The 23,900-nt window shown below is 31.2% G+C and overlaps 2 protein-coding genes across 3 annotated transcripts; both read right to left on the reverse strand.

Moving 5' to 3' along the window:
* Positions 1-14,183: 14,183 nt before the first annotated feature.
* LOC107020657 (pentatricopeptide repeat-containing protein At5g57250, mitochondrial) lies at positions 14,184-20,661 on the reverse strand. 2 transcript variants are annotated; one of them, XM_027917123.1, is made up of 6 exons: positions 20,514-20,661; positions 17,166-20,357; positions 16,404-16,888; positions 15,897-16,119; positions 15,558-15,765; positions 14,184-14,753 (listed from the first exon to the last, which is right to left on the reverse strand). In XM_027917123.1, the coding sequence occupies exon 2, from the start codon at positions 20,151-20,153 to the stop codon at positions 17,277-17,279; it is 2,877 nt and encodes a 958-aa protein (XP_027772924.1). In that variant the 5' UTR covers positions 20,154-20,357; positions 20,514-20,661; the 3' UTR covers positions 14,184-14,753; positions 15,558-15,765; positions 15,897-16,119; positions 16,404-16,888; positions 17,166-17,276. The 2 variants fall into 2 exon arrangements, with proteins under 2 accessions (XP_027772924.1, XP_015076600.1); XM_015221114.2 differs by having other exon boundaries at positions 17,166-20,661.
* A 653-nt stretch (positions 20,662-21,314) lies between these two features.
* LOC107019966 lies at positions 21,315-23,008 on the reverse strand. The gene is made up of 4 exons (XM_015220314.2): positions 22,688-23,008; positions 22,080-22,152; positions 21,848-21,978; positions 21,315-21,723 (listed from the first exon to the last, which is right to left on the reverse strand). Exons 1-4 carry the CDS (start codon positions 22,853-22,855, stop codon positions 21,604-21,606), a joined length of 492 nt encoding a protein of 163 aa, XP_015075800.1. The 5' UTR covers positions 22,856-23,008; the 3' UTR covers positions 21,315-21,603.
* Positions 23,009-23,900: the final 892 nt, after the last annotated feature.

Raw genomic sequence — 23,900 nt, forward strand, 5'->3', positions numbered from 1 at the left:
CAGTTTGTTTTGAGGTATCAAACAATCATATTCGTTGTATACATACGTGCATTTAGATCAAGAATGGAACTAGAAGACTAGGTATGAATTTGATCGAATCTAATAATTTTTCTCAGATAATAAATTTGTGTTAAGAAATTCATTAGATATAAATATAAAGTTTAAAACACAGTTATTAACACTTGAAATATTCATACATTTTAAAATCAGAATCCATAAAATTGATATCTTGATCCACCTTTAATATAGGTTGCATTATTTAGTAAAAGTTATATCGATGAATACAAGCTATATTCATGAATATATCCCAAACTGTATAGAAGTTACAAATAACAACAAAAGAAAAGGGGTGAGGGGGATTATATTTATTTGCTTTAATTTTACTTGTATTCATTTGTCAATGTTCCATTTATGTTCATTCCCTCTAACGTCACTTATATTTATTTGCTCTAAATTTACTTGTATTCGTGTACATATTTAAGTCGTATCGGATATATATGAAGATTAAAAAAAATATATGTATGAAGCTATACCCATTTGCTTTAGTTGTATTTGCATTTTTTATGCTTTTTTTTTGTACTATTTGGATTTTGTTCGCTCTTATATCACTTATATCTATTCATCTAATATAAAAATATAACCAAAAAGAAAAAGAAAAAGAACAGCAAAAATATAAAAATACACAACATAAATAGTCAAAAATATAGATATACAGAAAGAGAGAATGGAGTGGAGTCACGGAGAAGAGAGAAGCGAACGAAAACAAAAAGGATATTCAAAAACTAAAATATATTTTAATAGTATTTAAATAACTTATATGCATCTCAATTATTAAATTTGAATATTTAGTTTTTAGATAGAAACACAAATATAATCGAAAAAGTCCTTTGTAAATAAAGTAGGGCGTAATTTGACGGCTGAAAACGAAAGAAAAAGTAAATAAATAGGCACTAATTAAGGAATCTAAATAAAGCCAAAAATCATCAAATCATAATTTTTTATTAAAAAAAAAGAACTTTATATTATTCTTTTTTTTATTCACTCACTGGCCATGTTCAGTAAATTCTCACGGGCACATTCACTCCTTTTGCCTTTAAACCCCTTTAATTTTATTCTTGCTTTTGTTTAAGTCACGGTTTCCTCGACTCCTCCTTTTCCTTCCTAGCTAACCTATAATATATTACGTTCATTTGTTTCAATTTATATAAATTAGTTTAACTTACATACAGACTAACGAAAGAAAGAAATTTTTTAAAAAATTTATGGTTCAAAATAAGTCATAAATATTTATGTGGGTAGAAATTATTTTATTTAGGATAAAATAAAGTATTTTAAAGTTAAATTGTTACTAAATATAGAGATATGTCATTTTCTTATACTGACTAAAAAGAAAAATAAGTCATATAAAGTGAGACACACGGAGTACTAAATACTTTGTTTGTTCCTATTTATACTCGAAATAAATGTTCTTTAATACTGATCATTTCATAAAATCAATACATAAATAATAGTGTTCTTCCTCTTTTACTCTTGAGAGTTATTAACGACCTCAACTAAATATTTATTGATCAATCTAATTAATCAGAATAACTATATATAATCATTTATTGAAAACTTGCTTTCAAGAGAACACTAAATGAACATATAATGATAAACTTACTTTAATTTTTTTTAAAATTAAAATACAGAAAGGAGTACGAAAATATATCGTCCGTTTGGGATTGACTAAAAAGAGGGAATATATTTCTTTTTTTTGTTTGCTTCTTTAGATTATGTAAAAGTAGTGGTAACATTAATTTATTTAAACATATATACAAACTCACACTCTTCATTTAATATTCTCATCCTCTTCCTCCTCCTCCTTTTAAATAAAGCTTCTATTGTCCAAAAAAAATTCAATCTCAAAGAGTACTTACTTTTTCTTCTTCTTAATTCCTTTCTCTTCAAGATTTTTCCAACTAGTTAGAGAAGAGAGAATATATTCCCTTTCCAATATAAAAAGTAATACTCTTATCTTCTTCTTCTTTTCACTTTTTCATCTTCTATTTATACCTACCCCCCAAAAAATTTGATTCTTATAATATATTTCATGAGAAAAATGGGATTAATTTCTAAAAAATCAAAGGATGGAAATCATGTTTTAGAGTCATCAGAAGGCAAAAAAGGATGGATGATTACATTGAGAAGTCCATTGAAGCCTATATTAACATCCAAGAATTGGAAGAACAACAAACATGTTGATGATGATGAAGAGGAACAAGAGATTGCAACAACTCCAACATATGAGGAATCAAAGTTATCAAGAAAGTATGTAACATGTCCACCACCTCCTAAGAAGAGAAAAACATCATCAAGGTGTAATCATCATGACTATAGTAGTAGTAATAATAATAATAATAGGGAATTCTTTCATCCACCATTAGACTTGGAAAGTGTTTTTATGAGCATGCACACTTTAAATTAATTATTTATCGAGCCGTGAATTCAGCTATTTTGCAGAAATGCAAGATAAGACTGTATACAATAGATCATTTATGTGGTGTGAAATCAGCTCTTTGCAGAAATACAGGATAAGACTGCATATAATAGACCTTTTATGTAGTCTGACACTTCTCTAGACCCCGCACATAGCGGGAGCTTAGTGTAATTGTTCTTTTTTTTCTTTTACTTTTCCTATTTTGATTAGGTTTAAGTTCTCCCTTTGTTAATTTACTCAGACTACTTAGGTAGTAGCTTTTAGTCTTGTTTGGTTTCCACGATTTCATGTGTACTACACGATTTCTCTATAAATAAATAAGATGGGATTTCAGTAGTTTTTGCATTTTATTTTTGAATTTCGAGCTTATTTATGTTAAATATGTAATCATTTTATTTAAAAGTTTAAATGTAAGTTGAACATACTTCTTAACTATGTCTTCTAATTTATGGTTTCCACTTTATATATTAATATGTATCTTTCACAAAACACAAAGCCCCTAACACTATTTCACTCTATTTACTTATAATTAATTTAGAGTTCAATGAATTTCTACGCTATTAAATAATCTTATTTTATTGTAATTAATAATCTGTTTTATTTTCAAGATTAAAATATCACTTTTTACGGAAGATTTTACCAGTAGAATATCATCGATATGATTTGATAGTTAATTTTTCTTACAGAATTGGTGTTTATACAATTTAAACACATTAATTTATATTTTATTTTATAAACAATTTTAAGGATATTTTAGTTATTCAAACAAAAAATTATGTCACCATTTAATGCTTGTCAGCTATTTAATTTCATTTTTTCTATCAATAAGTGAAACATGCCTAATTTGTCACTTTAGAAATGACAACTTTATGTAGTTCATTTTGTTTGTAAATAGGTCCACATTTTTGCAGTTTCCTGGAAAAATATAACTCACTTTTTTTTGTTGCCTTTTCCTCCATGCATATTTTTGGCAACAATTCAAAAGAAAAATAACAATACTATATACTAGAATTGTTGTTCATTTTTGCTTCTTCTTCATCTAAATCTTTAAAATGAAGGTAACCAAATCGAATACATGAAAATACAAGTCAAAATCGAGCCAATCTAGGTATGGGACGATATATATATATATGTCGCTAGTGTAAAAATTTATCACACAATTAGTGTAGTTTAACTTACTATAACATAACAACAATAGAATTAAAATTTTCATTAAGCAAAACAAAGAGAATAAAAAAATAAGCACTTGAGATAATAAACTAAATTTAACCTTTAGCATATACACATAAAAATCATTGGTAAAATTAACCCATAGTTGAATAAAGAAACATTTATTACAAAGTTTAAACTTGTTAAAAAGTAGTTAATGGTAAAGAATAAAGAGTAAAATTAATACCCTACCACCCCACATTTTTTCACTTTTTTTTTCCCTCTCAAGGTATTAGATGCTGGTTGCTTGGAACATTTTATAATACAAGATGCTTTAAAGTTGATTGACTATATATATGACAAACATGTTACAAAAGGTTCCAATTAAGTCATATATATACAGTAAACATAACATGAGTAATTAAACCTTTGAATGTACTATAGTCTATATATTAGTGTCATTATCTTCTTTAGTCTTTGTTTAGTGTCCCACATAACAAATTATATTAATGACTGCCACTCATATAGGTGTTAGCTAGGATATATATGTGTATAGTGGGAACCTTCTTTAATTTGAAATGTGTGATTTTTTTTTCTTTTTGTCATAAGAATTTAGGAACCAAAAGACAATGTTACATATCAAGGAGTAGGGGCCATATTGGATTAGAATCCTAGGTGAACTTCTTAAGAAGATGCTAATAAATTCATGTTTTTTCAACCTTCACTCCATTACAATTAATTCAGATTTGTAACGCGTAAAATTTATTAAAAAGGAAAATGTTTATGTTCTTTATTGAGAATTTCTTTATTTTTAGCTGGCTCAAACTCGAAATCTATAAAGGCGGAAGGATACTAATATCCATCTCTTCACAATTGATGGTTCGTAAAATTGATTTTGTCATGTTATATTAGATCTTTATATATATATATATATATATATATATATATATATATATAAAATTTATCAGTGATGATGTTAATAATTTAATTATCGTTTTTATTTGATTATATCGTGGAACTTGTGGCATTATATAATCTAATTCCAATGAATTCTTGAAATCTATTACTTTTTTCGTCTCAATTTATATAACATTGTTTGACTTAATATAATATTTAATTTTTTTTTTGAAATTTATATCTGAAACTTGTTGATTATTTGTGTAGCTATAAATTTCATTTTGGTTAAAAGTAAAATTTAACTTGAAGTTATTTCTAATTATAGAATTTAATAATATGCTTTTTGAAATAAATTAGAAAGGAAAGAATGTGACGTAAATTGAGAGAGAAAGCATATAGGGATTATTGTATCACATTTTATAATTGGTTCTTCAAAATTCAGGCTATTAATTATAGTGTGTATAGTCCATATTATTGGAGAGAGAAATAAATTGTTTTGATTGATATTTTAAGAGTTTAATTGGTATCTTCATCTTTTTAGGCTTACATAAACAAAGACCTATGCTACAATATAGTACTTACTAAATTAATTATATACTATACTAGCCTCATATTTTTTTGATTGGTTTATGGAATGTTTATCACAAAAGAACAATAAACACCATTAGTTAAATTAATTGGGAAATTGGGAATATTGAGAGGGATCAAGTTGAATACATTTAATTTATGATAATATAATATAAAAATGTAAGTGATGTATGCACAAGGGGGAGTTCACCTAATATATGGCTTTGTCAATTTGTGTACACCAAATGTAAATAAACAAAGTATTTTTGGGATCTGAACCAATGAATAGGCAATAATATTTTTTCAGAAGAAAAAAATGGTACTTTTCTTTTTAATTGTCATAGAAGTTCCATATATTGGAGGTTAATACATAAGGTTTTTAGTAAAATCTTGTGAGTTTTAATGCAATTTTTGAGCAATAAATATTATTTTTTATTTGTTTGTATTTATTTTTTTTGTTTTTCTAATGACAAATTTATTTTGATAAATCAAGAAAGTGTTATAAATTCATTGAATGAGTGGATAGTCCATAAGGTTGGTACATGAACAACCATCCATATTCACTAGATTCATGAACCATTTTGGATAAGAATGTATCTATTTATTATGATACTTAATATGGTGACCTTTGGAGTGATTTCTCACTCTATAAATAGGATTGTTCATTCACAATTGTATGATATACAGATGAGACTTACATACACTTGAATAAGAAGAAAATTCTCTCCTCTACCTTATACTTCTTGTCTTCTTCTTATGATCTTGATTTTACAACACGTTATCAGCACGAGTCTCTATCTAATTGAGAGAGAGTTCTTGTTTTTCTTTAGCTCATACTTTGGTTGATCTCGTTATGAAGATCAAAGTATTATATGCATAAAATCAGGTATGTATTTTCTAAAATATTTTATGATTTAGAATAAAATAGTATTCAATCACTAACAATTATCAGGAACCGAAGACATATACTACTATTGGTTGAATATGACATGCTATACAAAACTTCTTAAATGGAAGAAGGTATAAAATTTTAATAGCATGAGTTTGAATATTATTTTGATTGTTTTGAAAGACTCAAAGAATAAATCATGTTGTACTTCGGTTTATTATACCGTTGGTTAAGGGTAAGACGATGGATTCAAGTTTCATCGCACCAAAAGGGTAAGACATCAGGTTAAAGTCCGGATGCACCATAATGAAAAATATTTGAGGATAAGACGATAGATTCAAGTTCTATCGCACCAAAAGGGTAAGACATCAATTAGAGTTTTGATGCACCGTGATTGGGTTCAAGTCCCATAGAATTATGGCGTAACACGCCTTATATGGGTAAGACATTGAGTTTGAGCCAATGCACCATAGCGATGATAAAATGATGACTAAGAAAAATAATATATTTTTGATGAAATGTCTTGAAATTCATCATATTGAATTTGCTCCATTCCTTGAAAAGAATGTGGTAGCAACATGTGATAACTCTGAAATCCGCCTGTTGACTTGCTCCATTCAATCATATGAATGTGGTAGCAGTGAATGATTAGTCTGAAAGATGACAAATAATTAATGATATGAATAAGGGCGTGGAGGGACAGAATTATAATAGTCATCATTGTGGTAATGATAAAAGGAAGAACACTATGAGTTCTTCAAATAGTCCTTCAAAATGTGAAGGCAATTTTTATTATCAAAATGGTATGAAAGGTCATTAGACTTGTGAATGTTGTCAACCCAATAATTTGACAAGTTTATAAATCCTCTATCATGATACAAGAAGATAAAGTGATGGTACACTTGATCTTTCAAAGTGATGTTGAGGTGTGTCATGGAAATATGATGAATTTTAAAGCCATGACAATGTGCTTATAATGCAAATTTATGAAGTACATATAAATAATTAGTCCATTCCTTGAAGAGAATGTGACTTGTGATGAGTATCGTGAATGCTCGACCATTCTATAAGAGAATGGGTCCAGATGTGATAAAATCATTATGGGTTGGATATATGCCACAACTCACCTCTATGGAAGGTTTGAAAAAAAATGATATATGTCACTTCTCATCTCTACGGGAGATTTGAGAGGAAATAAATTTTATTTGGCAGAAATGGCTAATTGTATTGTACGTTTTATACGTCACTATGGTATGTTTATTGTGAACTACCGAAAGGGCAAAAGAAAGAAATAGTTCTTGCCTATAAGGGTTGTGGTCATTATTGTGTGGCAATACAAATTTGTCATTGGTTGTGTACCTATGGTACAACAAAAGTAAAGCAAGAAAGACGTCTTGCTCGTAATGATTTTGACCATGAAAATAATAATATAATTTCCTCCTTGAAGGAGATGCTCACCATAGGGATGGTGTCATGCAATATGTGATAGTACACAAAATTAATTGCAAGCTCTAACGAGTTGTGCTATTATCAGAGGAATAATATTGGGGTTGTAGTAAGTCTCAAAAGAAACTTTTTAAGTTTCGGATGAATTGAAAATAAATATTGAGACTATAAATCACTACAACCGAAGAGGGTTATAAATGTTTATGTAAAAGATTACCCCACTTTTCCTCTTGTTTGTTCCATACAAACATGTACATGCTGATGAAATCACATGTAAAAGTAAATTATAAGTGTACTAAAATAAAGATCAGTTGGCATGACTGGTTGACCATTCCGATTAAATGTGATGCAAACGTGATTGAGAATTCAGGTGATTTATATGATGAAGAAATAAAGATTCTTCAAGAATTCTCTTGTGTTGCTTGTTCTCTTGATAAAATGATCATTGTACCAGCTAAGGTTGGGATTGTAATCCCCTAAAATTTTTGGAACATATAAAAGGGTGAATATGGGCCCGTTCACCTGTCATGTGGATCATTTGCAACTATATGATTGATGCATCTATGCGATGGTCACATGTATTTTGTTGTCAACTTACAAATTGGTTTTTGTAAGGTTGTTTGCTCGAATTGTTAAAATTAAGAGCACAGTTCCAAACTATGAAATTATATTGATAATGCTGGTTGATTTAGCAGAAATTGTATGCCTCCAATTATAGCTAAATCATGGTTATGAGAACAAAACTCCCAAATAAGATTTGGTATGAGATAATTTTATTTAACATGTAGCAACACATGTATGCATCAAACCAACAAGGTTTCCCCATTAAAATTGGTTCAGGGTCAGGAACCATATAATTTTCATCTAAAATGTTGAATGTGCGGTTATGATTTTAATTGCTCCACCACGCACAAAGATGAACTTCCAAATAAGGTTGGAATGAATGTTAGATTTTCTAACATTAGGGGGAGAGATGATTGACAGCTGAAAATTATGTGTGAGGTTAATTATGAATTATCTAGATCCTCGTTAAATAAATATGTGAACTTAAAGTTCAAGGGATAATTCAGTTGCATAATGTTGCAAATCAGTTGCCAGATGAATGCACTGACCCTATGATATAATTCAGCTGCAAATGCTCCAATGTGAAGTCCTTGAAGGACAGAGTCTATGATACGCCGGAAGCGTAATAGACCAATCGATTCCAAATATAAAATTCCTTGAAGAAGGAAGGAGCAAATGATCAATATGGTCATGATAATGAGGCAAGTGCTATAAAAGAGCACATTGACATAACACTTCATAAAATCTTGAAAAAGGTTCAGGTACCTGAAATAATGAAAAATGAAGAGATCTCGATAAGTTATGTCTTGTTGGAATCGATATCAAATAACCGTCGACGGTATCTTTGATATGAGGTAGCGCTCAATGATATAAATTGTGACGAGGATCTTGAATTCAAATCTGTCATATAGTGTGGACAGATAAATGGTTGGCCAAGTAAAATGCACAATTCAAGTATATTTTGTTTCACTTAGAAAAGTGACATTTTGGACTGGTAGTCCATAAATCAAGGTATAATGTCAGTGGGGTACAAATAAATTATTATGCGATAGTATAACCGTAAGATATCAAATACGGTTTGTGCCTTGGGGCATAAAGGTTTATCGCAAAAATCCTGACATTATTGGAGATGTTTTCTCCTTTGGTGGATGCAATGAGGTTTGTTTTGATCTGGCAACATATGAAAAACTTGAATGCATGTAATGAATAATTGTAATGTCTAGCTAGACAATGAAGGTTATATGAAAATCCTTGAAACAATCGAGGTGTCTGAAGCATATAAGAGTTTGAAAGAAACTTTTTCAATAAAGCTTCAAGAATCCTTATATGGATTGAAATAGTCAAGGAAGAAAAAGGGTACAAAAGAATGACCCTAATTGTCCTTGTATTTTTATGAAAAGGTCTTGGTAAGACAAAATTTTGTCTTGACCTACAGATTGATAATTTGACAAATGAAATATTTGTCTAACAGTGCACATACACTGAAAAGTTTTGATGCAATTTTATATGGATAAATCGCATTCATTGAGTACCCCAATGATTATGAGATCACTTGACATAAATGATGATTCAGTTTGATCTCAAAAGAAGGATGAAGAGTTTCTTGGTGATGAAACTCTATCTTGGTGCAATCAGGGCACTAGTGCATCTTACGAACAATATTTGACCAGATATTTGTTTTGCAGTAAATTTACTGGCAAGATTCAGTTTCTCCCCGATAAAAGGACATTGAAATGGTGTTTAGCACATGATTGAATATCCTCGAAGGACCATAGTTATGGGTTTATTCTATCCCGAGGAATCCAAGACAAAATTGATTAGTTACGCAGATGCAGAATATTTATCTGATCCGCATAAAGATCTATCTCAAGAACGCTATGTGTTTGCATGTGGAGGCACAATAATATCCTGGCGATCAATGAAGCAAATGTTGCTATGCAGAAATAAAAGTCCTCCATGAAGCAAGTCGAAAGTGCGTCTGGTTGAGATAAATGACACACCATATTCAAGAAATGTGTGGTTTTTCTTTGAAAAAGAATATACCAACCACAATGTACGAAGATTGGAGACATCATCACAAGAAATTAAGTGATGTTTTAATCAGGGGGAGTATAATACGCGTTGCACTCTTTTTCCCTTGACCGAGGTTTTTTCCCACTGGGTTTTCCTGGCAAGGTTTTTAATGAGGCAACAAATAGTGCGTATCAAAAGATATGTGTACTCTTTTTCCTTTACTAGAATTTTTTCCCACGGGGTATTTCCTAGTAAGGTTTTAACGAGGCACATTATCTATGGACATCCAAGGGGGAGTGTTATAAATCTATTGTGTTATGTGGATGATCCATTAGAGTTATCCAACAATTAATTGGATTCATGTATTAGTGTTTCCAATGTGATAAGATTCCAAGGTGATATGAACCTTGATGATAACTATGTATAATTCCAAGGTGANATAGGATTGTTCATTCACAATTGTATGATATACATATGAGAATTACATACACTTGAATAAGAAGAAAATTCTCTCCTCTACCTTATACTTCTTGTCTTCTTCTTATAATCTTGATTTTACAACAGAAAGGATAATTTCTTTTTGACCTATTATATTATCAATTAATTACTTTGTGAAAGGTCGAACTTCTTGAAAATATTACATTTTTAAATCCATCCACTTCATAATTAATATGGGTAAAATGATAAACTTACAATGTCAATTATTGATTTCTTAATGATTATCTCAATTCAAAAGTGAACAAGTACTAAGGGACAGAGAAAGTAGTATAAGCTACTTCATCTGTCCAACAATAGTATACACTATTAACTTTGCACATTTTTAAAAAAATTATAAATAAAGAATAATTTTACTATATCATCATTTGAATATAATAAATATAATATCTTAAAAAATGTAACTAAAAAATTACTATAATTAATTATAAAGATAAACTAGGAACTATGTATAACTTTGAAACTAAATGTAAAATTAATTATTGATTTTATAAAGTGAATAAGTATTGCTGAACATTTCAAAATAGTATAGTAAAAATTATTGTTGGACGGAGAGAGTATAATCGATCTAATGCTCTCAGCACTAAAATATTTTGTTTTGGAAATTAAAAGAACACTCTATAAAATTGCTAATTTCAAAAGTAATGTTTTCTGAAAATGCAAGTACCCCTTAATTTATATCCGAAATTTCAGAGACACACTTATACTATATTAAGATCCTATTACCCCCTGAACTTATTTTATAAATAATTTTCTATTCCTTTTCGGCCTACATGACACTATCTTGTGGGCCCAACGTATGTTGACATTTTTTTTCAAGCTAGTGTCACGTAGGTCTAAAAAAAAATAGAATATTATTTATAAAATAAGTTCAGGGGATAATAGGACCTTAGTATAGTATAAGTGTGTCTCTGAGATTTTCGGTATAGGTTTGGGGGTACTTATGCATTTTCCCTTTTCTTTTTCTGTTTTTGTTTTGATATATTTATTTATTTTAAATTTTCTATTCTAGAAATATTCTCTTAAATAAAGATATTCGTGCTTGAATGACAGTTCAAGATAAACTTTATATATCTCCAGAAAAATACTTAATTTTATACCAAGTAAAATCACTCTATGGTCACAATCAATAATTAAAATTTATATTTCCATGAAAAATACTTAATTAAAATTTATATTTCAATAAAAAAAAATTATATTGAAAAATAAAGCGTCCTCTAACGAATCATATACTAACTAGCTAAAGAAAGTGAATATTCACACATAAACTCAAATCCTTAGCTAGTAAACAAATCAAGATTATTATAATTATAATTCTTATCCCTTAGACAATATTCTATATGTAATAGTACGAACTTGAATATTTTATTCTTAGAATTAAATTTTCAAATTTCAAAACTTTCAGATAATGAGGAAAAAATATTGGCAGGTAGAATATACCATTTTATACCTTACAAGTACGTTTACATATATTTTATTACATGTTTTTGGTGTTATATGTATGTGGTACATGAAAAGTTGATTTTTTTTATTTTTATTCACTAATTTGTACATTCAACATTTTAGATAAACTCATTTTTCCAATCAACAACATCTAAATGGTGGAAAGTGGTAATTATTAATTAATAGGGTGCAGTTAGCTAGCTCAATTATTGAACTTTAATGTAGTACTATATACTAATTAAGGCCACTTTGTTTACAATGGTTTTGTTTTATACACATATAATTATTCACAATTGCATAATTGTCATTGATTTTTTTGTGGCATTATTCATCTGAAATAATTCAAATGAACTATGTAAAAGATAAAGTAACTTGGTTCTTTCTTAAAAGTGAAAATGAGAGGACAATCCAACAGATTAAAAAGCCACTACTCTTTTATTTTAAGCATAATATATAAATGTTACGCCCTCTAATTTTGAGCGTACTTAAATAGACACTTAAATTTATATAAAGTTAAATAAATAGACTCATGATCTCCTATGTAGCATCCTGAGTGAAAATTTGTATTATACGTGGGTCCTACATGTATAATGTCACGTAGGATGCATGCAGCGTGTCTGTTGTTCAACTTTATACAAATATAAATATCTACTTATGCACACTCAGGAGCATAAATTTCAGTTGAAACCAAGTTGAAGAATATACTTATGTATTATGTCTTTATTTTATGAAGAATTTGAATTTCATATGATTGTCATGCTTTATCTCAATTTATGTAATATTTTATGTATAATTTTCAAATATATAAATATTATTTTAAAAACTTGAAATATCTATATCCCAATTCACAATCAAAATTAAAGTCTTTTTAACCCTAGTATTCCAAAAGACTTTTCATTGAGACAAAACTACTATAAACTAGCTATTAGTAGTATAATTTATCTAGACATGACTTTACTTTGTTTTAAAATTAGAAACTTCCTTGATAATAATTTCATTTTAAATAAATATTTTATCTGAATGATTATTGGTGGAAAATAAAATAATTATTAAGATAATTTGACAAGAATACTTTATTAAAATATTCATTTTTATAGGAAAAGAAGAAGAAGAGAAACAAACTCACATTATAGGCTCAAAGTCCATTGTGATGTTATCTATAATAGCAAAGGCTAAGAGAAAAGTTTAGATGTGGAAAAAGGTGTAGAAAAAATCAGTTCACCTTTGATAAGGTGAATAAACAGGTGACTTTGACTGAAGTTTCAACTTAATAGATAAGGTTTGCATGCTGTGTTTTTTTTTCTCCTCCCAATATTTTGTGTCGACATTGAAGGACCAACTAAATTTAACTTTCGCACTATGGGATTCATCAGGGGATGACACTGACAACAAAAAGTTTTTATACACAAAGCTCAAATTCATGATCTTTAATTAAGAGCGAAATACTCCCACCATAATTGGACCCGAAAGGGGGGGGGGTGGATCTAGGTAAAAGTAATCTATATTTAACTTGTATATTTACCTAACTTGATTGTTTCAATATGAAAAAAATATGACTCTTAAGGACCCGTTTGGTAGGAGATATTAATTAAAATAGTCCATGGATTAAAATGTAGTCCAACAAAAATATTGTCATACAAGGTCTTATTTAATTCGTAGAAAAGGGAGGGATAACTAATCCAAGGTTTAACAATCCTTGGATAAGACCCCTAAATGACTAAACTATCCCTAAATCTTTTTTCCTAATTTTTTTTTTGGTAATTTAATGCTCTTTTTTAATTTATATGAGAATATTTATAAATATTCTTTTAAATCCTCCAAATTTGTTCTATGTAATTTGATAATTTCACAAACTAATACTTTTTTCGTCATGTTTGATTTGTTATATTGAGTTGGTTTTTTAATTTCTTCTTAAAATGTAGTTCGCCGATTAATCGCTTGATATCTTTTTTATAAGAAATAAGATTTGTTTATTGAACAAATTAAGCAGTCTTAAATTTATGTTAAGTTTAAGGTATATTTGACCAGCAAAAAAAATTAGAAATATATCGTGCTATCAAGGATCTCTATAGTGGCATATCACACCTCAAAATTAATAAATTTTAAAAATATATTTTAGTATTTAACTTGACAAAATAAATGAAATATAATATCTCATAATAACTGAAGGGTATAATAGGAAAAAGCTAATTCTAGAATTGTAAACCAAACATAAGGTTAAATGGAAAAAAACGAATCAAACACTTGACAAAACTAATCCGTTCATTATGCATCTTTGTACCAAACGACCCCTTTAAGGTCATGTAATCCTGACAGTTCATGTAGTTGATAATCCTGAGTTATAAAGGATTAACTTGTTTGTGCCCTAAAGCATATCACTGTAAGCATCTATTCTGTTATCTATAGGCTAACAAAAAAAGACAATTACAGATCCATTGAAGTTTTCACATGTATTTGAAGATACTTAGTTTGGATGGGTCACACCAATAGGACGAACCAAATGAGTTCTGACTTCTGCATCATGAACTCTGTATAGCGGAAATTACCTAGACGGTTTGTAGAAATACATAGGGAAGGAACGGAGAAATCCAGAATGAAGAAATCGGGCGTTGTATGCACCATATCTAAGTGATCCAGCCAAAGAAGCAATGTCACTCCATCATTATCAAACTGACTGCAATCTCTTACTATCCATGAAGGTCCCCCACCAAAGTGCTTTCTACAGATCAGAATCATTCTCAACAAGTGATTGCTATCCACTTTAACAAATCCCAAGTACTAACTTCTCCACAGAACTGTTAATTACATGTCTGCCTGCCAGGGGCAGAAAATCAAAATTAAAATCAAATGAGATAATAGTTCATTCACAATATAAAATGAGTCGAGGAGAAGACTAATCAAGGGTGAAAGTCACAATTTTAAACTATACGCGATAAAAAAATCCAAAGAGAAAGAAACATACTTAATCTTGCAATTCTAAAGAACCATCTGTAACCAAAAAGGAGGGAAAAAAATAACAAAAAGTTTGTCTCTCATCTTGAGCAATCTTTAGGCTAAACGGAACAATAAGAAATGAATGAATTAGTTCAAGACACATGCAACGACTACAAGCAACAGCTATCTCGTGGACATGGAGTTGCAGGAAGTAAAAACAATATCAAAAGCTTCAGCGAACTAAACACTCAGTTTTCGAAGACCTCTGCAGTAAATAAAATGGAAGTACATGTCCTTGAGATACAAAGAAGTCCTCCCTACCTACTCCCACCATCCCAACTTATGTAACACTTTCTTTTTTTATCGGTCCAAAGAAAAATCACACACTTCTATTTAGAAAGAATTTAACTTTAGATTTCTCAGTCTACCTCAATGAGATGATTTATAGCCACAAAAATATATACAGCTTATATTAGATACAAGTTTCAAAACCATGTGCGCAGTCAAACACCATCAACAGTCGCAGGGAGTAATCAATTTGTATGTATGGACTTCAGTTGTTCTCACCCTTACTATAAAGTATCTTCCTTCCGGGAACACGGTTAATCATAATTTTTTAATTTATGCCAAGTAACCATGTCAGATAAGTCATCTCAGTATGGATTTAGAGAATAACATTCTTACCTTCAATACCGTAACAACAATATTATTCGTCCAAAATCCAAACATATCGAAACAAAACTGCAGACGGAAAACAACCACTTTTTTTTCTCATAAGGAGGGGCTAGCTTGAAGCCTGGAAATATACATATAATTAGTGATAGAAAAATGAAGAAAAACAATCATGTCATCCAAGGAATAGAGAAAACCCAGGCTAGAATCGCTTCTCTCCCTGAAAAAAAAAATTACAAAGATGAAGTTAAGTAGGGAAATATAAAAATTAGAATAAGATACATAACCCAGCAGCCTTGTAGAATGCAATTGAACAAGCCATAATAATCTTTTCATAGCTGCAAATATTACCTCAGTTAAATATTCATATAAATTGCAATCATGGTTTGTCTTTTTGCATCTGCTGAGTACTCGTAAAAAATGCTTGAAAGGTGTCTTGCAAATTTCCCAGATTCACCTAGACACATGCAATCGTAACATCTTTCACTCCAATCCTCGATACCAAGATAACCAGAACACCCATAAAGCAATCCGTCTTCCAAGGGAAATCCAAATATAACCCACTCTCGAAAATCTGTAGGATAATATCAAAGACAGTGTGTTTAATTTATCAATGTCATCAAACACTGTAACACAATATGTAATAAGCTAGGTCGCTGAGTCCTAGTCTCATCTAGATCACTAATATTGCAACAAGAGCTACAAGTAACAACAATGAAATAAGCTTTACCTTAACGGATAAATACTTGTCCCAACTCACCTTTTGAATGATGAAAGCAGGAGGGAAAGAAATTTATAACCAAATAATGACATGTGCAAATATAATATATAGACTGTAAATGTTACATGTAAAATTACCACAATAATAGTTGGAATGACAGTTAGACATCGCCTAAAGCTTTATGTATAGTCTGCAAAAGTGCAGATAAAATGCCACAAAGTTGCCAGAGTCTTGAATGGCCTATGCAAGAAGGTCAAAATTCCCCTGTGCTTCTGCTTTAGAAAGAAAACTACTTTATCCATCATGCCAGTATCCTAACACCTAGATTTAGAGGCCAAGACTTTTCTTTTTATGACCATGGTGTCCGGGATAGCTTTTGCACGCCTCGACTAATTCCACGGCATACCTCCCACCTCCCACCAGCAACAAGTATCAAGTAACTCTGTCCACCAAGGCCAGGAGAGATGGGAAGAATCACGTAATGTTTTTTGTCTCCGTTCAGTTTTGAATCTGAGAGCACAAGGTTCTCAACCACTTCATTGACCACTAGGCCACACCCTTGGGTGCCTTTAGAGGCCAAGATCTGCTCTTCTTGGTGTAAGGCTTCCAATTCTTTTTCCACCTGCATTGGATATCAAACTCGGAGTTGGCTCATAGTTCAAATACTTGAATTAGAACTAAAAAGTGCAACTCAGCAAGGAATGTTATGTTATATAATTAGAAGAAATCAAAACAAAAATAGTATTTTCTAAGTAGAATAAACTCCCACTACAAAGTTACAAAAATAATTTTGAACTGTTTGTGAAAAATGGATATATGAGTTTGCCAAGTTGATTATCTAGTCACAATAAAAACATGCAGATTATATTGAGGCATAACTCAACAAGAAGAAGACATACCCAATATAGCTCTTGTATGATTGTATGGTTCTTTGTTCCGGCAAGAAACACTAGAAGTGCTCAGACCATATCTAGAGAAGCTAGTCAATTTTGTCTAAAGACAAATAAGCTCTACGTGAAACCAGTAACAATTTTTGCCACTTCATTAGCATTATCATACTCCCCTTTTGCACACAATAAAGCAATACTAGAATAATAAGAATTGAAGTCGAGGAACTGCGCTATTTGAGTGTCTTGACTATGACAGTTGTTTGATGCCTTCACCAATTTCCGACTCTCACATGACCTGGAGTCTATATCTATTTTGTATTTGCAGGATGAGTCTTTAGAATCGACTCTCTTCTCTCTAACAGGGAAAAACATGGTCACCACTTCATTGAGAATATTAACTGCCTCTTGGACGCTTCCTTGCTCACACAACAGAGAAAGAAAACTTCTAATTGACTCTGTTTCAATTTCACTTTCAACTCTATCAAGAAGATCAATGACAGATTTTGATTGAAACATCTCCCTCAAAATGCATCGAGATTCTTCCATCCTCCCTTTATCACATAAGCCTCTCACCAAGTACATGAAACCCAAGAAATCAGGAAGTGTACCTCTCATTTTGAACTCAGAAAAGAACCCAAGAGCTCCCTCCATGTCACCCTTCTGACAATAGCTGTTAAGTACCGCACCGATAGTGAATTCATCTGGAGTTAGGCCTTTAGCTTGCAAATCAAGAAGAAGCTTCAAAGTTTCCTGGACTTGACCTGACTTGCTGCATCCATCAATTAATGAATTGTATATGTGAGTATTCGGTCTAAGATCCTTCAGGGACATTTCCTCAAACAACCTCGTCGCATCTTCTAAAAGACCTTCTTTTGATAAAGTGTTAATGAGTATACCATATGTGATTTCAGAAGGAACTATATTATTCTTTTCTAATGAATCGAATAACCGAAAAGCTTCAACCACGCACCCTTGACGACACAACCCATTGATAACTGAGTTATAGGTTATAATATTGAAAGAAATTCCTTTAATCTTGGCAAAATTACAGAGATCTAATGCCCTGTCAATATGTCCTCCTCTGCAAAGGCCGTCAATAACAATTGAGTAGTCAACCACATCCAAGAGTGGTAGCTTATCTCCCGCTCCCATAACAAGGTCAAAAGCATCCAGATATCGGCCACCTTTTGTCAGTGTCCTCAAAATTATAGCAGGAAAAGTTACCGCAGATACGTCACCTTTCATAGTAGCAAGAAACCGAACTGCTGTTTCTACATTTTTAATGCAAAGAAAGTACACAAGTATCTCCTTTTCTCTAAGCTCAAGCATCCCATAATTTTTTATGAATGTTGTCAAAAGGAGGCCAGTCAAAAAGGTTTTGCCACCATAGAGAAGAGATCTCATTATAAGATAGTAAGAGTTCTTGCTTAGTACAAAACCATTACTTTGGATCACCATTAATAGATCGAATGCAGCCTCTGATAATCCTTTGTTGCACAGGAAAGAGACAGCATCGTTACACAATAAACCAAAATTTTCATGCTCAGTTCTTCCCAATCTCTGAAACAAATCTACAACTCCACCAGCACCCTTAACTCCAAAGATCTTTTTGATCAATATCATATAGATCCTTGTACTTAAAGGCAGACCTCGATCTATTAGTTCAACAAATACTTCAACTGCCATGTCCGGCATGTCATTCTCACAAAGCCCCTGAATGGTGCAATTGTAACATGCAGCTGAAGTTATAGATGCCTTCCGAAATTCATCAAATATCTCAAGTGCCTCATCTAGCATTCCTACTTTAGAGTAACCTTCAATCATTGTACAGTAAGTAACATAATTGGAAGTCAAGCCCATGTCTAATATTTTCTTATACATGGCAAGAGCATCCTCAAACAATCCCATCATAAATAGGCCTTTTATAAGCAAGTTGCACATAGTAACATCCAGAGAAACATCAGCTGCTTCAACTCGATTTTTTGTTTCTAGCATTCCTGCGACATTTTCTTCTTGCATATAACCATGTAACAACGTACTATATGTGATAATATCTCCAGGGATTCCCTTAGACACATCATCTGCCTCAATCATCCTCCCTACTTTGCACAATCCATTAATAATGGTGTTGTACGTGACAACACTAGGTTTTATGCCTTTCTTCTCCATTTCACCAAGCAACTCAAATGCGCGTTCTATATCACCCTTCCTGCACACACCATCAATTAACACTGCATAGATAAACTCATCCGCTTCAATCTGCAAATCTTCAACTATCTTAAACACTGCAAACGCCTCACTCAGTTTCCCTTTCTTGCAAAATCCTAATATCACTGCTGTAAGAGTAACCAAATTAGGTTGCAGACCACGTTTTCTCATTGCGTATAGGAAACCAACTGCTTTCTCCACATGCCCCTCCTTTGAAAACCCATCAATAAGTATTGTATAGCTTATTGTATCTAACTCAATTCTCCTACACACCATCTCACTGTGTCTGCAGAGTGCCTCTTCAATTGCTCCTTCTCTAAAATACCCATAAATCCAGTTACTGTAAAACACAACATCTAATTCTAATCCATATATCTGCATCCTAGCAAGTAAATCCGAAACCTCATCGATTCTTCCTAACCTACAATAAGCACTTAATAGTCCTGTACAAGTAACAACATTGGGCTCCAAATAACCTAAACTCACAGCATTCTCAAAGAACTTAACCGCAAGTTCAGCCTTTCCAACACTCAAAAACCCAGAAATCACACAACTACATACAAAATTATCAAATGGGTATTTATTTTTCTCATTGTTCATCAAATCTAACACTTGAATTGCCTCATCCATCTTTCCCTGACTACATAGACAGTAAATCAATGAAGAAAAAGTGTACGAAGAAAGCAAAACACCATTACTCACTGAGCAATCCTGCAGTATAGAAAGCGCCTTCTCGGGGTTTCTTTTACAGAGGGGTTGAATTAATGAATCAAATAAGCGTTTCTCCATCTGGGTATTCTTCTCCTTCAAGCACTGAACTGCCTCATCATATTTATCCTCTTTGACAAGCGCTTGTATGAAAATTCTGCGTGTCTTGGAATCTCCTTTGAATTGGTTTGATTTCACCAAATGTATGATTAGTTTGAATCTTTTGGATTTAGAAAGGAAGAAGAGGAATTGATTGAAGTGAGTAGCGGTGGGAGTGAAACCACTCTTCAATAGAGAAACAAGGGAGAGAGAAAATGGTCTAATGTTAGAAATCTTAGAGAAAATCATGGCCTATAGTTCTATACAGTAAGATTTGCGAACTTTCATAGAAGTAATTTGAGAAAAAAAATGGAAACCAAAGAGCAAATACTGTTCAAATACCGAAGATGAAGAGCCTAATGCAGCCAAGTTCTTCTTCAATAATTTTCCGATCAGGTTTCACTGGTGGTGTTGCATAACTTTGCCTCTCATTTCCACCGGAGTCGAGTTCAGAGTTTTTGCTCCACCACCATGTAATTGGTTATGTAACACTAACCTACTCGCAAATTTGACTCATTTTTAATTGTTATATTATGTTTCAAAAGTTAATTCAATTATTTTTAAAAATTAAATTAAATTATATTAATTTTATATTTTAAATAAAAAAATTTAATATTCAAAAATTATAAAAAAAATATCAATAAATTGAAAAAATATAACATAAAATGATGATTAAAGTTTTTATAATTTAACTCTGAAAAAAAATTATGATAAGTAAAGGTAGACAGATTGAGCAGTTATTAAGCTAACCTTTCTTATTTTAACTTTTTAGTAATAACAAATCTTTTTGTCTATTTATCAAAGTAATGGAAAATAATCAAGGATTAATTTCATACACTTTTTGTCAAAACTTCATAACACTAAGTTACTCTATTATTATACATATATGTTGGTTGAAATATGAATTTAATATGCGGACAACTTAGGGGTCGTTTGGTAGAGTGTATAAGAACAATGTAAAATAGGGTGTATTAGTAATACTTGCATTACTAGTGCTTGCATTAGTAATACTTGCATTAGATATGTCTGCATTATTTCTTATATACTGTTTGGTTTGATGTATTAGAAAAAACAAATCTTGCATAATTTCTATTTAAAAAGTGTGTGTTTACAAAAATACCCTTTACACTTTATTTCTTTATATACTTTCTTTGCAACAAGGTTCTTTGCTAAAACATCAAAAAAAGATTTCTTTGCTAAAACATTATTTCTTCCTATTCTTCTTCTTTTTCAAATATAAAATTAAAAAGTTGTTACTACATTGAAATAAGATTAAAAAAGAAAAAGAAGAAGAAGATGTCAAACATCTTCACAATTTTGCCACCATAAGTCCAAAAGTTCAACTTATTCATATGCAAAGGTAGGGATCCTTAGTTTTCATCCAAGAAGCTGTATTTTCGCAGAACACATAATCTTAAGACACACGTACGAGCTAATCAACTCGTTTGAGAGGGGGGATAAGTGCAGATACTGCTGCTGAACGGGCAGAAGATGCTGCAAACCTTCCTGACAGAGAAGTGCTTGAAGATCCTAACGTGGTTTGTCGACCACCCTGTATAATTGGAAGATGCATATTGCTAGGTAAAAGTAGAATATCAATGTAAAATCATATTACTTCTTTGCTGCAGTAAACTATCATAAAAGAAATCATAAGGAGTCATTCAAAGTTTGCGTACCTCAGGGAGCAGATTGTTTGGTGATACTTGTCTGCTATTTTTGTTGGCCTCTTGTGGAGTCCTCGGATGAGACCAAGAAGGAGAAATCTGATAAGTAGGTAAAAATGAACCATACCCGCCAAATCTCGACCCTGTCAATATATGCAAAGTCAACAATCATCAGCTCATGGCATAAGCCTTGTCACTGTTAAACTTGTGCTTCTGGGAATACCCTATTTCCAGTATTACATACCCAGATTCTCAGCTGAAACTTCACCTTCAAAATCGCTTTGAAAATGTCCCAAAACATTGTAAAGTTTCTCATCCTTGACAGAGTAAGAGATAGATATATGAGAAACTGGAAGAGAGTTGCTATCAGAGGTTGTAATGCAGTTATCACTAATACACAACACCTGCCAGAATACTTACACCGACTCACTAACTAGCCCCTAAACCAACTCTAGATAGAGAAGTTATAAGCAAAAAATAGAATGAGAAAACGCAGGGTTTCTCTAACATCACAGTATACTTGATAAGGCCTCTTATTAAGATTTGGTTTTATAGAATGAGAAAACGCAGGGTTTCTCGTTATCAAGTTTCTCTCGACATGATAAGGCCTCTTATTAAGATTTGGTTTTATACAGTCAATTATATCAAGCAAACGGAGACATACACAACAAACAGTACATAGATTGATCAAACAACATAAGCTACATGCTAGCAAACTAGAAAATCAAAAAATACACAAAATGAACCAATTGCAATTGAACTTAAAAGAAAAATGGTTCAATCTCAATTGTAAATCCATAACAGTGATAATCAACAATACTAAACAGAAAATAAATAAATAAGAAAACTCACAAGGTAAGATAGAGAAACATCAGGGTCAATGGTTGAATCATTCTTCTTATAATTATCATAACTGTAAGCCTCTCCTTCTTCAAGCTCAGTTTCCTCCATCATTTCTACTCCACAATCAAACCCTAAACCTATCCCCTTCCTTCCATCTCTACTCCAACCAGAAATCATTCAAATAAATACTCCAATCCAACAAAAAAAAAACTAAAAATTCAAAGATTTTTCACTTTTCACACACCCAAAAACCTCTACAAAACTTCACACAAATTCCCCACCCATTCACCAATGTTCCAAATTTTCTCAACTTCACCAATCGAGATTGCAGAAAAACAACACAAATTCACCAACATCAGCTGACCTTTATCAACAAAAATTAAATTAAATTAATCAAAATCCAACAACAAAAATGATTAAATCAATAAAAAAAACTGATATAGATACAAAAAAAATGATAACTCAGATTATTCTGGAATGTTAAAGCTTGGATCGCCCCTACTAAAGCTCAAAACTATGAGCAAAGAGAGAGAAAATAAAAATGAAGAAAGAGATGTTGAAAAATACAAATTTTAATGAAAGATAAGAGTACTAACCTTATGAAGATGAGCAAACAATGTTTGATTGAGCAAAAGGAAGAAAAATCTACTCTTGAATTTTCATTGACAAACTACAGAGAAGATGAAAGAGAAGTTGAAACAAGTATTATGGAAAATGTTTTTTTAAAGGGCTTTGAGGGTATTTTTGTAATTGCATAATCTAATGCAAGTGTAAAAATGCTATGTATTACTAATACCTAAAATTTCTTGATATTAGTAATACACAACTTAATACACAATATTGTGTATAACTAATGCTTGCATTAGTTATACATGACCAAAAAAAATGTAACAAACAATGTATTACTAATACACACACCTAATGCATGTATTATTTTTCCTAATACCCTCTACCAAACGACCACTTAGAGAATAATGTGTTATAATATGTTTCTTATTGGATCCCAAGTCAAAGGAAGACAATTGACTTTAAAATTAAGAGAGTGGAGTCTATATTAGACATGCATTAAACAGTATTTCTCCAGAATAGAGTTTATGATAGGTCAATTATGTTATCAATTTGTGTTAGAAAATTAGAAAATTACTCATTCTAATAAATTATTCAAAAATACGAAGTAACTACAATTTATAGAAGCAGTAAGAAAGATGAAAAGAAATTTAAT

This window comes from Solanum pennellii, chromosome 5, assembly GCF_001406875.1.
Source record: "Solanum pennellii chromosome 5, SPENNV200".
Lineage (NCBI taxonomy): Eukaryota > Viridiplantae > Streptophyta > Magnoliopsida > Solanales > Solanaceae > Solanum > Solanum pennellii.

Excerpts from the sequence above, each read along its gene's own strand:
- LOC107020657 (XM_015221114.2), bottom strand. The coding sequence starts at position 20,420 with ATGATTTTCTCTAAGATTTCTAACATTAGACCATTTTCTCTCTCCCTT.
- LOC107019966 (XM_015220314.2), bottom strand. The coding sequence starts at position 22,855 with ATGATTTCTGGTTGGAGTAGAGATGGAAGGAAGGGGATAGGTTTAGGG. Across the intron at positions 22,153-22,687 it reads ATGTTTCTCTATCTTACCTT|GATGAGAAACTTTACAATGT; the intron begins GTGAGTTTTCTT and ends TACTCTGTCAAG. Across the intron at positions 21,979-22,079 it reads AGTTTCAGCTGAGAATCTGG|GGTCGAGATTTGGCGGGTAT; the intron begins GTATGTAATACT and ends ATATATTGACAG.